Source organism: Mus musculus, chromosome 10 (assembly GCF_000001635.26).
Source record: "Mus musculus strain C57BL/6J chromosome 10, GRCm38.p6 C57BL/6J".
Taxonomy (NCBI): Eukaryota; Metazoa; Chordata; class Mammalia; order Rodentia; family Muridae; genus Mus; species Mus musculus.
Genome location: NC_000076.6, coordinates 86,327,053 through 86,341,128, shown reverse-complemented (window position 1 = coordinate 86,341,128; position 14,076 = coordinate 86,327,053). Strand labels below are relative to the sequence as shown.

The following is a 14,076-nucleotide window of genomic DNA, read 5'->3' as shown; positions in this document are numbered from 1 at the left end:
GGAACTCAACGTAAGCAGGTGAGGGGAGCCCCCACAGTGGGCAGAAATGAGTAGTCTGCCTGCAGGCTCCATACTTTGTTAATCTCCTTGTCCTCCAAGACCAGGTAGTAAAAACCCTATAGTTTTCCAGTTTCTAGTCCTAAACTCTTGCCTGTTACATAACTCTCAAGTGTTTGTGGCCTCACCACTAAGAAGATAAATATGAGGCTGTTTGACAAACGTGGCATGAGGCTAATTTATACAAAGACTTAGCAGATCACTGTGGGGCATAGAATATGCTCAATAAACGTTGCTTACTAAAGTCATCTAATAATTGTGACGAGCGTGTCCTTTTCTTCCCATCTTACAGCCCAATCAGTGCTAAGCACAGAGGGGCTGAAGAGGACTGGGATGAATGGGCAGACTCAAATTCCTATCTGTACCTGCTCTGGCATGCAAGCAGATGGTCCCTCTAGATAAAAAGGCATTGGCAGGTTTTGTGCGTCATAACACAGGGCTGGGAAGGGAACCAAAATGAATGAAAGACATTAGCTATGGCTAATGAGGAAAGCCAAATAGCAGGGCGATTTGGGGAGTCGTGTCCACCTCACCAGCTTGTACAAGCTTCCCGCCTCCAAGAAACTCCTGTTACGCCTTTGGCAGGCTGCACATCAAAAGCCACATATGCTTAGGGAAGGTGCCCTAATGCCTCAACTTGAGATTCTCATCTGCCCTTAATTAAAATGCATGACTCTGACTGTACCATTTCCCATTGAACCTAATCAGAAATAAGTGAGAGATGACTATATAGAACACCCTATCACCCTGATACCATGAACCCAGCTGAAGAACAGTGAACAGAGAGTCTGAGCAGGCTAGCCTGGGAGTGGCTGCTGGCAGGCTGGTGGGTGAAAGTTATGTAGCCTCCAAACAACTCCCACTAGTGGGTGTGACAACAACCAGGGGCATTCTGCTGACAGCAAGGTCTCTGGTAACTGGGCTCCCAAGCCCTGAAGGCAGGAAGGAAAGCAAGCCAGTTTAGGAATTCCTGTCTCCCAGCGATTTCTCTACAGTAACCTGGAAGTGTTTGACAATGGAGGTTGCTGCACCATAGCAGGGGAGGGGCCTCCACTATGGTCAGAAGCTCTAGCTCTCCTTTCCCCACCACCAGAGGTTGCAAAATAGGGCTTGGGGTCCTAAATACTCTACTGGCTTCCCACCTCCACCCACTGCTGGCCTCCCGGCTGTCTGAAGACATGAGCTGCTCTCATGACCAAGCTCAGGCAGCCAAGGGCAATTGGCCAGGGCTGACTCTGAACATTACATAACCAAGAGCCTGGGACTGTTTCCAGAATTGAAGCCAGAGCAACAGGTTCCACAGAATTAGTGCATCTAGCCACAGACCTCAGCAGGGAATAAAGAGGCCTGAAGGTCAGCCTCTAGGATAGCTGGGCTCCACCCAGGAGTGAGTCACCCCTCACTCCCAAGACAAGTCCAATCTGGGTCTGAACACTGGCCTCCTCTGAGGATTTTTCAGACCTGCGGGTCTTGTCTCTATCTCTTTCATCAGATGGGAAGTATTCTCCAAGTTCTGGATGTGTCAGAAACACCCCCACCTCAATGTTCAAAGCTGCAAGGATCACCAACTAGTACAAGGGCAGGCAATTCATATGGACTATCTTGGAGTTGTGACTAGTCAGTGCATGTCTCTTCTCCCCTCATATAACTATAATCCTAAAGTGGCAAACTGCCTCGTGGATTTACAGGCTGCAAACACGGAGATCTGCATATAGCCAGGCACTTAAAAGACACAGGGGTAGAGGAACAGCTGAGTTATTCAAGCTGAAGCACCAGTCCTTAATACCACTTAGGCAAAAGGAAGGACATTCTTTCAGCAGCTACTACTACTGGCTCCTGCTCCGAAAGGACACTACTAGTTAGGATGCCTGAATAATGAGTGTGTATAGGGTGCTAAGCCCAAGCCCACACCACCAACCGATTACCATCACTGTGGCCTGGGGAAGCAAATAGGCCAAAGTCAATGGGCTTTGAAGAGTAGCAACAAGACCAGGACATGGGTTTTCAGTGTATGGTAAGCCTTATGGTAGACTTCCCGGGAAGGATTAGAAACCTTAATGGGCTGGCCAACAGTCTGCTGATGTGAATGTTTAGCAAATATTCCTAATGAACTCCAATGTAGGAAGATAAGCAGAGCTGGGAAATAGAGAATTACTGTGCTCAACACTCAATCTCTGTAAATACTGGAGGAATGGACACCCCCCACATAGCCTTAGTGCTTGCACTGGCTCTGGGGTGCAGCATGGCTTGCCTCACAAGGGCTCTTGGGGACCATGTGGTTCAATACGAGGATCTTAGAGGTGTTAGACAGGCCGAAGAGAGCAGTGATTGGACTGGGGTCTCACAATCATCATAGTCATCGTGTAACAAAGCTATTGCTGTCTGGTTCCTGATTCCAAGGCTCAGCTTCCTAACAAGAACTCTACCTGTGCAGGCTTTGGAGCAAGCAGCCACCATGTCTTCCTGCTGCCTTAGCAGCTCCCTGGAGCTCCCTGGAGGATTCTACACTGAGCAAACACACATTCCAGTTCCAACCACTTGGCCTCCCTTGGCCACGACTCTTCTGGCAACCCCCCCCCCCAAATCCCTCCTGGGGCCAGTAATGATGTCACTCACCTTCATCTGCTTAATAGTGTAGACCAGAGTGCCAAAGGGCCCCTCCTTCACCAGCTTCTTTCCCACCACTTTGGCCCGGATCACTGTAGAAAGAGCAAGAAAGAGAGGGAGGGGTTGAGGAAGGCCTGAACCACGCCTGGAAGGGGCATCCCTTTCTTACTGATCCCCTGTCTCATCAGGGGCTCTTTGTGTCCTGGCTCTTCCACAATGATGTGATGAACACCAGCTCTCTTTGCATCACAAGTCAGCATTCTCATTGTCCCAGCATGCACAGCACTAAGCAAGGACTTGCAACCAAGTCTAGGTCTGAGGGGGGCCTAATGAGTGGTCTCCATCCCAGCCCCACTGTTGTAATCCAAGATACATAAGAAAGTTTAATACTGGCTTCCTGTCCCTAAAACAAGATTAGCAGTAGTCCATATTCTCTAAACGGAAGCAATTAGGTGAAACGAAGCCGGTGAAACCTACCCTTCACCTTTGACATAGCTTCGTTAGATAATTGCTATTAGAGTCATCATCCTTAGCACCAGAGATAGAAGGATTCCTGCAACAAGCACACTCAATACACACCTACCATACTCAGCAGCATCAGTCATCACTTACTTTCCCAATTGCCTCCCCACACACACACATGAACAATGTATGTTGTCTCCAGACATGCAGAGAATTGGCAACGTCTGGTACTCCCTAGTGAGACTTTGACTGAGATGATTAAGGCACTACTTCTTCTGTCTCTGCTAGACTGTTTGTAAAAGACACCCTTCCCCTCCGAAGTCGTCTTTAGAGTTCTTTTAAGTGAGCAGCTCAGAGCAGTCAATCAGGTATTGAAAGGGGTAAGGCATCATCGTGTGTGTATGTGGGGAAGATCGCCTAATTCTAGGAACTCATAAGAGGCAGGAGCTGCTGCGGGGGGGTGGGGGGGGGGGGGGACACAGTGGGCAGCTGAAGCTCTCCTGCTAGGACTTTGCAGAATGGAGGTGTTTTTACTGGCTTTGAGCCAAACTCTCTAGCTCTAAGGTGTTATTGATGTTCCCAAGTTCCTTCAGACATGGAGCAAACACACACCTCATTCCAACCCACTTTTTGAGTAAACATAGAATAGAATACCCTTTATGGATGTAAAAGGGCATTACACACACACACACACACACAGAGAGAGAGAGAGAGAGAGAGAGAGAGAGAGAGAGAGAGAGAGAGAGAGAGAGAGAGACAGACAGACAGAGAGAGACAGAGAGACAGAGACAGAGAGAGCAACATCTTCCCAGAGGCCCCAGGGACTCTTTCATCTACCCTACCCTTAGAGGCACATTGGACTAGCCCAGCTGCTGGGCTGAAAACAGATCCACCTGGACATGACAAGTGATTCTCAAGGGACTAAAGTGACTTGCGTTCACCTGTTTCATTTGCCCAGAAAGTAAACTGGAGAGTAAGGCTTTGCCTAAGGGGGAAAGGGTTAAGAGGGATTTTTTTTTTAAATGGCAGCATCTGGCCTTTTCTGGCTTGCAACAAGCTCACCTTGATTTGGGCATAAAATTTCTTAAGCAAGCCTGCCCTGTAAGTCTGGGTACTTCTGGAAGCTTCTGCCCATAAGGTCAGCCAAATCTTTTCTTACCCTGAAATGGCCTGAGCTTGGAACCTTTTCATCTGGGAACAGTTTAGAGAAAACACACTGAGGTTTTTTTTTGTGCTCAGGGAGTTACATCAGCATTCAGATCCCACCATTGCTGTGTGGCCTCACCACAGCTCTTCCCCCTTAGATCTCTCTGGCTTTCTTGGCCCAATGCCACTTATGTGGATTGCAAGTGATGTGCTTATGAATAGTGGAGAAACACCACGAAGACCTGAGGTTGGCAGGAGTCAGATCCTAGCACCACATGGTGCTGTGTGGCCACAGGGGATGTCTGAAACCTCTCTGGTCCTTAGTTTCCTAATGCATCTAATGAGAGTGATGATAGGCGTCCTCAGAAAGTTGCTGTGAGAGCCGAGAACAAAGACCAAGAGCATCATGGGATCTACCCCCCCACACACACACAGTACCTCTTAGCTCACTATCAGTAGCATTGCTACCACCACCAGAACCTCATTTGATATCTGCCCACCCATCAGCCCTGTCGGCTAAGACCTGTCAACCTTCCCTGAGATTAGGGTAGAGGAGAGATTCCTGGCTGGGATGGAAGTGAGGGAAAGCTTATATATAAATACCTTGTTAAAAAAAAAATCACAGGGAAAGATGTGGGAGCACACAGGCGGTGACCAGGACAAGTGTGCATGAGGCCTTGATATCGAAGCAACTCCTGCACCATCCGTGTCCCACTTTGTTGCTACAGAGAGCCCAACAGTGACCTAGTGTGACCTGCCAGACAAGATGGTATCCATGGGCCAAAGAGATAGATGCGGAAGCAGAGAGAGCCCAGGGTAGAGGCCACATCAATGTTTTCTCTATAAAAACAAAATCTCTTGAAACTAACCTAAAATTAAACAGCATTCTTTGCTCCCAGATAGAGTTAAATTACTTGCCGGCCCCAAATCCACCTATTTGCCTCCTGAATTATTATAACTTCATTTACTTTAGTTTGTCCTGTGCAACTTGGATGCGTGTTATTTTGTACTATTTGGCAGTAAGGTTTTCCCCAGAGGCAATCAGTGGCCCAGGCAGGGGTCACAGTGAACAAGAAGGTTGAAGGGGAGGGGCGGTCTACAAGACTTCAACAGCAACAGAAGACATGGCTTCTCAACTTGGAGCTGATGGTGCATCTAACCACTCTCTCCACCTTCAAATGACAGCTTTAACATGGACCAGGCCAGACACAGGTTCTCTTTATTCCTGCTAGAGAGTGGCCATACACTCTTCACCCCATGTTCTCCAGCAGGTAGCCTATGCTGGTGTCTGGAAGCATGAATGCTTGGTAGGGGCGATAGAAAGAAATAAAAGCCCCATTTCCTGCTCCCACAGACTGCAGCCTAAGAGGGAGACAAGGTGGAGTAGAGCACCAGAAAACCAAATCACCAAGAGACCTAAGTGCTGGAGGAGGCCCTGCCTGACTCAGCCAACGAGGCTTCCAAGGCTCTCTGCTGTCTTCTCTGCTTCTGAGGGCATGGAGACTACAAGGGACAGGAAGAGATTAATTAAGGAGTCAATAAAGTTTCAACTTAAAAGTTCCTAAGAAGAAACCGACTAGACTAGAAACTGGGGATGTAGAAGGATGATGGAAGCCTTACCCAGAATGCTCTGGGCTCAATCTACAGACCACAAAAAGGAAAAGAGCAGGCTGTGGGTGCCTGGGAAGTAGCTCACAGAGCCATAATAAATATATGTGGTTTTCAAATATATCAGAGATCTGTGGAAGTAGGCATGAAAGCACATCTCTTTAGAACACATTTCTCCCTTGTAATACATTCTGGGAAGGTTGGTTACTGTTTGCAAAACCAAGGCAGACAGACTACAGCTCTACAAGCCGATAAGATTGTTATTGTCCTCGTTCCCCGCCCCCTTTCGCTAGCAATGGGACCCCTGCCGCACAAGCTTTAAACAGTAATAGTTCCAGGGCAAGCAGACCACTGGTGTATCTCTAGGAGTCCCACATCTGCTGTTAATCAACGGATTTGGAGAAGGACAAGACACCCTGGACCTGGCCCATGTCTCTCCCTGCTCCACCAATCTAACCACCATCAATCAAACACAGACCTTTGTCCGCCTGACCTGATGGATGGGTTTTCCTACTGACCGGCTGGAAGGAGGAGCAGTGGGGCTGCTGGTCTGACTGCTCTGTGGAACAAAGGCCCTCAAGTTAATGGAGATCCCCTATCTCAGGCTCCCACCAATAGCCATCCCGCTCCATATAGCCTCTCTTAAGAGTCACATGGCTGGTTCTGCCCTAAAGATGTAGAGACTCATGGGTAGACAGGACTCTGTGTAAGCCTGTCCAAGAAGGGCAGAGCAAGGATCCCTTGCCCCATCTAGCTGCCCACCCCACTGGTCAGCAGTTCCTGGATCTCTTTGCATTGCATCTGCAAGAACAGTGAAGGAAAAAAGCTAGGACGTATCTTTAGCAGCTGTCACTGACAGACCATGACTTGTGTGCCAAGTGCTGTGTGCACATTTCACTGTGTTCCCTCTGGGGTGATGCTGGGAAGTGGGAATCACTGTACCTGTTATTAGTACCTACTGAGCAGCTTTGCATACTATTGTGGAGCCCCCCACCCAAGAAAGAAGACTGCCATTGAATCTTTGCAGAACAGTTCCTAACTGAACCCTGCACCCATTGTCAACCCTAGTGGGTCTAGAGAAGTCTTATACTTAGATGGGGGATGCCTGATATGTCCCCAATCTTGAGACTTCCCTTCACATTCATTTATTCTCTCTCTCTCTCATTTTCCCCCTTTCTCCCTCCTTCCCTCCCTCTGTCTTGTCTCCTCTCCCCTTCCCTTTTTCCCCTCTCTCTGATTAGTAGCAAGAATCTACAGTCACCATCAACAGATAATGAATGGTGAATCATTTACTTAGCTTATTGTTCTCCCCCAGCACTGGACAATGTGTATGTATAAAGTACTTTGCAGCCTGGATCTGAGCAGAAATTCGGGGGTGGAGGGTGGGGAGGGGGCTGGACAGCACTTGCAAACTTGTAGCACTTTGTGGCTCATTAGAGGAAAACAGAAACCTTCCCCGAGGATACATGGCACCTTCCTTCCCCCTTCCTTTTCAAGGTCCTTCCTGGGAACCTGTTGCCCCTTTGGGGACCCTGGATGTATCTACATTTGAGGACAAGACAGTAGGAATGAAGATGGAAGAGGCCTAGAAGCCCCTGGGTTCCCCTGGTGCTCAGCCTTGTGGGTGCCACTCTCCCAACCCCTAAAAATCCCTATAAAATGGCTCAAGCCAGAAGGTCAGAGCAAAACGTATATCTAGGGAATCCGTGATGGTAACCTGAGATAACAGAAGGCACAAGGCACCTTAGTTCTGTCAGTGGATGACCTCCTGCAGGCCACTTCCCGTCCCGGCATACAAACAGTGGCAAGTGATTACCAAGCTCACTGGTGCTCTTCCTCCAAGGTGACTTGGGTTTTCTCCTCACCTCACCGAAGCCAGTTTTCAGAATGACCCATACCATCCAAGAGACCCAGTCCAATCAATGGTGTGTTCCTACTTAATCATTCTCTTTACTCACAACTGTGGTTTTCTATGCAGCCCATGCAAGTGACAATGACCAACTGCTTGGAAACCCCAATCCAGAACTTCCATGACTTCTATGCCTTTCTATGGTGCTCTCCCCTGATAGTCTGCTGAGCTGTGTGAGGTACTTATCCAACGCTGAGCTCCTGATAACAGGCCACACCCATAACTGGGCCTCTGAGGGCCTTCTCTGTCTCGGGGAATGGCAGCTTGCTCCATTCCTGTACCCACCACTCCAAACACACAGCCCAGAGTCTTTCCCTTCGCAGTTGCTAGGGTTGGACACTTGCTTCACTCCTGCATAGCTCCTTTCATTGTCTATTTGCTATATCCTGGTCAGGCTGCCATGTCTGTTCCCTCCCTGCATCCTTCTCCCCAAGTCCACAGTCCCCCCATCATGTTTCTCGCCTCATTGTGTTCTAGCTGACACCTGCCACCATTAGGCCACTTGTTTGTTGATTAACTGTATTTTCTCAATAGAATGCAGGCTCCCAAAAAGGACTTTTATTCTGGCTAACTGCCCTACTCAGAGAAACCAGGAGGACCTGAAACATCACAGGCTTCTAATACATTTGAGCTGAATACACTAAGTTCAGTGTGATTTTTACATATACAGCACCACACAAAAAGAGGATGACTTAAAGACAGATAAGTAACTCTCTTGTGTAGACTGGGGAAGACAGCCAACTCTTTCTGAGCTTTCAATCCATCAAAATGGGATAAGGGCAATTCTCAGTTGGTAGGTCAGGCAAACATCTGTCCATTCACCATTGACTGAGGCCGGTGCCTGACTTGGGGAATAATGAGAAAAATGAGGCTCCAAAGAACTCTAAGTCCCAAGGCAGGAGAAACACAATGATAGGAAAGAATGGCAAACACAGACGAAGGAACCAGGGTCACAGCTCCCATGACACAAGACCGTGGAGTCTGTTTGTGGGGAGGGACATCAGAAACATCTGTTCTGGACCCATCCTGCAGAAGACACCTTGTTTGATGCATCTAGAATTTAAGGAAGCAGAAATTTGGACCAGGCTTTGGGAGGAGGGGGAAGGGCAAGGAACTGGCTGGGAATGAAGCAAAACTGCAGCTGGCTCCTTGTAAAACCAGGGCCTTCTTCCCACTTTCCAGGAAGACACCCCTCCTTCCCTGCCTCCCCCCAAATAGGCACTTCCTACATCCTATCCTGGTTCCCCAGGGCTCTTCTCCCTTGTCAGTTTCAAAGGCCCTTTTTGTTGATGTTGAAGCCAAGGCCAGACATTATAAAATGCACTCCCCCCGTCAAGATAAGCAGGCTCCAGTTCAAAGCTTGTCCTGACTAACTCTTTCCGTTAAGTAAAAATATTAATCTTGGTTTTATTTAAGCAGGTTTTTTTGGCAAGAAATGAATGCCTGTGGCTAAAAATAAACCCGATCCACACACGCTTAGAAAATCTAGAAAGCTGCAAATCATTTCAGCCCAATTCCATCTCAGGGAAGGCCATTAAAACCTCCCCACCCAAGAGCTCACGGGGCTCGGTACTTGGTGACTGGTACCCTCCTTCTGCTCCGTGGTCTCTGGGAAAGCCTGGCCTGGCCTGGGGTGCTCAGTTCTCAGTCCTTGGGCCTCTAGCAGCAGGGAAGAAGGATTTGTGTCTTGTAGGCACTGTGCAAGTCTGCTTGAGTCAGAAACCAGGAAACAGCCCCTGTTGACATTGTTTGTGTATGAACTAAAGGGGCCATGGAAGGGAGGCAAGAGAGGTCCAGGTCCAGGAGGTCAGATTGCCTGGAACTTGGTCACCCCAAAGGAACAGAAAACAAAACCTCCAGCATGCTCCTGCTTTCCTAGTCACAGCGATGACCTCGGTGTGAAGCTCTTAGAAGCAAATGGCAGGGGTCGTCAGCCTCAGGCACCTTCTGAGGTTTGGATTAATGCACTTGCTTTTAAAGGCAGCCATCCTTAATTGCTTCCTGGGCCACTGGCAATTTGGGAGAAAGATATATGCATCATTTTGCCAAGGACAGGGCAAAAGTCCTAAGGTGGCTGGTTCCTGGATATAAAGTTGACTTAGCTGGGAGCAAGGGCATCCAATCTGAGGAAGCACATGGTATTTCTGTGGCGTAAGTTTGCAAGGCACCAGGAAGGTGCTTCGTGGGCTTCTACCTCCTTCCCATGAATGTATCTACACATCAGGGTCCTTTTAACTGAAATGCAGCCTCCCCTTGGAAGCCTGTCTCTGCAGGCCAGGCTACTCTCTTCTGTCCCAATACTCTGCTTTTCCTTCTGGGGATTTTTCTTCTATGATGAGTTCTTTGGCACTGAGCAGCATCCCTAGTAACCAGATGACAGGTAAAACCTGGAGTGTCGGCACTCGACATCAAGCGTACCATGTAGCAGGCTCCCCAAAGTGTTTGCTGAATGAATGAATGAATGAATGAGTGAATGAGTGAATGAATGAGGCTGGGGAAAGTAATACAGGATTGTTTTCACATCTACCCTCCTGGAGTAGAGAGTCAAGAGTCCTGGTTCCTAACAGCTATTTAGACAAGAAACTAGAGGGGGAAGAAGGAAGAGGAGGAGGAAGGAGGAGGAAGAGAAGGACAAGGAGGAGGAAAAGGAAGAAGTGGGAAGAAGGAAGAAGAAAGTGAATGTGTCCAAGAAGTGACCCTGGTCCCAAACAGGAAGATTGGCACTCCAGGAGGAGTGAGTCAGAGGATGTTGTTACAAGAGGCCTCAGTCAACCTGCTGTCTCTGTGGAAGGGCTGCACTCAGACCCCATGAGAGATGAGAGACTCAGGCTCAGGAGCCTAAACAAAGCTCCCACAGAAAGCTCTTCCGGGCCTGCCCCTGCTGATCCCCTTGCAGCAGCCTTGGCAGGTAGGAAAAGCAGGTTCAGCTTGTTCAGGCCACATCCCATCCTGTGGATTTCTGCATATTTCCCTGTCTGTGCTCCTCTTTCCTTCTTCTGCCCCTTCCCTTCTTTCTCCTCTTCTTCTCCCACAAGCACTTGGGGTTGCTCTATTAGCTGCTCAGTGTTTACTCAGAAGGCTATAGAGCGCTATGATCCAGCACCATGCCTTAGAGATCTGGCAGTAAACAGGTGGGCAAGGCTCCTATCTTCAGGAACCTTCTTTCTGTCCCATGAGACAAGAAGATGGAAGTAGATGGGACCACAACTCCACCGGCTAGAGGTGGCATCCTACTCCAGCTGCCCTCTGAGAAGTCACTCAGAGCCACAAAGGATCGGCCCTATTGATAGAGGAATAAATGAAGGTAAAAACCTATAGACTAGAGATCTTAGCCTATACAGAGTAACAGAACCCACTGCCTGGGTGTAATGGGACTGATCCTCCAGGCAAGCATCAATTCTTCAAGGGAAGGCAACTCTTAGAACTGTGCTCTTAAGGGAGCGCCCCACCCAAAGCTCTGGGATACCTCAAGAAGCTGGTTTGGGTCTTGCATACCCCTCTTTACACAAGACCCACAAGGGGCTTCTTGCACTTTGCAACCCACTGCTGAAGTTTCAAGTTAAGATTTAATATACCCTCTGCACCTCCCATACTCTCCCCGCAACTCAAACCCCTTATCTTCCTGGAGTGGCTTTGTCTTGGGAGTTTGGTTGGTCTTCTGTGCTGTGGCCAGAGAAGATATGGTGTCTTGGGTGCACACTGACTTCTGCCAAGCTCAAACTCACTCAGGGTTCAGGACTGCCCACTTGCTCTTTGCCATTGGCTCACACTTGGCAAGGGGGCTTGGACCACCCTCACCCTCCCTCTTGGGCTCCAACCCCTTCCCATGGGCCCATGGGAAACTTTATCCCACACAAGTGGCCACCAGAATAGCAGCCCGGTCTTCAACCACAGCCCCTTTGAAGCAGTGCCCAGAAAAATACCGTGCCCTCCAACGGTTCTCAGAACATTTGAGCTTTCAGGTCGGGCCGTTTCTGAGAGCAGAACAGCGGGCAGCATCTCAGGGGCTGTCCATAGCATTGGTTTTTTTTTTTTTCCTAATTGGGATTTTGTTTGCGAGAAAAGCTGAGGGATTCTGGGAAAGGTCTAGGAAGTGGACCACCATTAAGCCAAGGGACCTCCCCTCTGCACATCAGACCTGCAGACTGCGATTCTGTTCCCAGAAAGCACCAGGAGGAGCAGGAGGTGTTACTGTGGTTTGAGCATTCAGAAATGTCTGCTCTGTTTCTACATGCCAGCAAGGTAGTGAATAGCTGGTGGAAATAGCTAGGAGGATCCCACTGGAAACAAGTGTGACTGGTCCCAGCCCACCCAGCTCACAACTCCCACGCCCAGGGCATGATGGACACTCAGGTAGAACAGGTATGAGAAAAACTCTAAGTGTGTAATATCTAAGACAGTTAATCAGAAACAGCTATCATGGAGGGTGTGAAGGAATGTTCTGAGATCAGCTCCAAGGGCCTCTTCAAGCCCCACCTACTTTAAACAAAATATAGTCAAAGCCCACTAACTGCTGCCTCTTCTGGTCATGGTAGGCAATGACAGAATTATAAAGCCAACTCCCACCGTTTATTTCTGAACCATCTTCCTTGGTCTGGTCAGTGTAATTGAAGAGGAGAAGTGTCAGTGATAGAGGGAAAAGAGCATCTATCCCATCAACATCTGTATAGGACCCACATCTGCACCTAACCCTCTCTGCATTCAGCAGATACCTCCTGATGGTCTACTACACACATGCCAGGTACTGTGTCACATAGTATAGGGAGCTAGACACACCCCCTACAGATAATATATCTGCTCCTTAAAACTAATCGGAGTATTTTTTTTATTGGATTCAGAAAAAAAAAAAAAAAAAGACTCAGGGGAGTTGAGGAACTTGTCAGAGGTCATCAACTAGAAATTAAATACAGATGCACCCAGCCCCAGAGCTCGCCCTTTTTCTATTACTCAACAATTAACAAACATGGAATGTGCAACCAAAAGGTCAGATGCATCAGAAATGAGGAATTGGAGGAGACTGCCAAGGCTGAAGACTCAGGGAAGGGCCACTGTGCCACAGCTGCTGAGAGCTTTCAGGAGGACTCAGCTCCTTCAAGCCCTCACGGTGTCTAAAGACTCTACTGTAAATTGGATCCAGTTTCCAGAGCTCATGTAGATTCGTTCTAGGTTCTAGGATGGCTTCTGGTTTTATGGGCCATGCAGAGTGCACTGGTTTCCATTAGTCAACAGCACAAACGCATTCTGAAAGAGGCCTGATGTGATAAACTGGACACAAGTCTGACCGAACTTTATTGTAGGACACTAGGGTCCCATAACCTAGAGCAACTGCCTCAGAAAAGGCATCCTATAAACACGCACAACACAGGGCATTGCTCCTTTCCGTCGCTGAAGTCGGTGTTTTGCCTCAGTGAACCTAAGTGACCCGTAGCTTTTGACTCTACCTATGCACAGGAAGTGATGTTATGAAGTGAGCTAAGCTACTTGCAGAAGCACACTTAATCACTGCTTCTAGATGCTCCCAAGGGCAACAATACAGAGCAAAGAGGGACACATTCCCAATGCTATGCTAATATTCTTTTACAATAATGGATACATGTAGCCTAACATGAACCCAGAAAGTGCGTCAGCGGAGCCTATTGACAACTTTGCCCAATAACGAGAAATCTACTGGCTTTGAGCATGTCACTCATTAACACCATTATCAATTACAGCAGGTGCCAATACTTACATGCAGGTACTGCGCATGATCAGTGCTGAGTACTTTATATGGACAGTCCCAGTTTGAGCCTCATTAAGACCCCTAGAGTAAGTGCTGACTTAGCACCATCTGACAGCATTGCAGCTTGTGGGAGTAAGTGATTTTTCCCAAGATCATCGAATGAGGAATTGGGAAACCCAGCATGTCAGTCCAGGTGGCCTGACTCTAAAGCTCCTGTCCATCATCATTTGGCCACACTTACTTAACCTTCCAGATGTGCCAGCTTAACCACTGGTGAGTTGGGCACATTTCAATGGACTGACAGAACTTGCAGGATCACTGAGAATAACTTTCCTGCCATGACAATCCTAGAGTTAGTCTGTACGGTGTGGGGCACTGTGACCTAAGCCAGGCTTTCCTGGTTTTTGGTTTTTTTGTTTTGTTTTGGTTTGGTTTGGTTTTTTTTTAACTATTGTATTATCTCTCTCTATGGTAACCTTCTTCTAATTAGCTGACGTGGTGGGCATACACACATCAGAAGAGTGCTTGCATTTTCCATAAGTTATTGTCAGAATAGACATTGTCACAG

At 48.2% G+C, this 14,076-nt stretch overlaps 2 protein-coding genes across 14 annotated transcripts in view; one reads left to right on the top strand and one right to left on the bottom strand.

Annotated features, from left to right (window-relative positions):
- The window catches only part of Syn3 (synapsin III), a 450,181-nt gene that overhangs the window by 157,798 nt on the left and 278,307 nt on the right, over positions 1-14,076 (top strand). The gene's annotated exons all lie outside the window — the stretch shown is intronic.
- Timp3 (tissue inhibitor of metalloproteinase 3) overlaps positions 1-14,076 on the bottom strand; it is a 49,094-nt gene that overhangs the window by 8,377 nt on the left and 26,641 nt on the right. Inside the window, exon 2 of the mRNA NM_011595.2 lies at positions 2,674-2,756. Within this exon, the coding sequence (NP_035725.1) occupies positions 2,674-2,756 (83 nt within the window). The remainder of the gene's footprint in view (positions 1-2,673; positions 2,757-14,076) is intronic.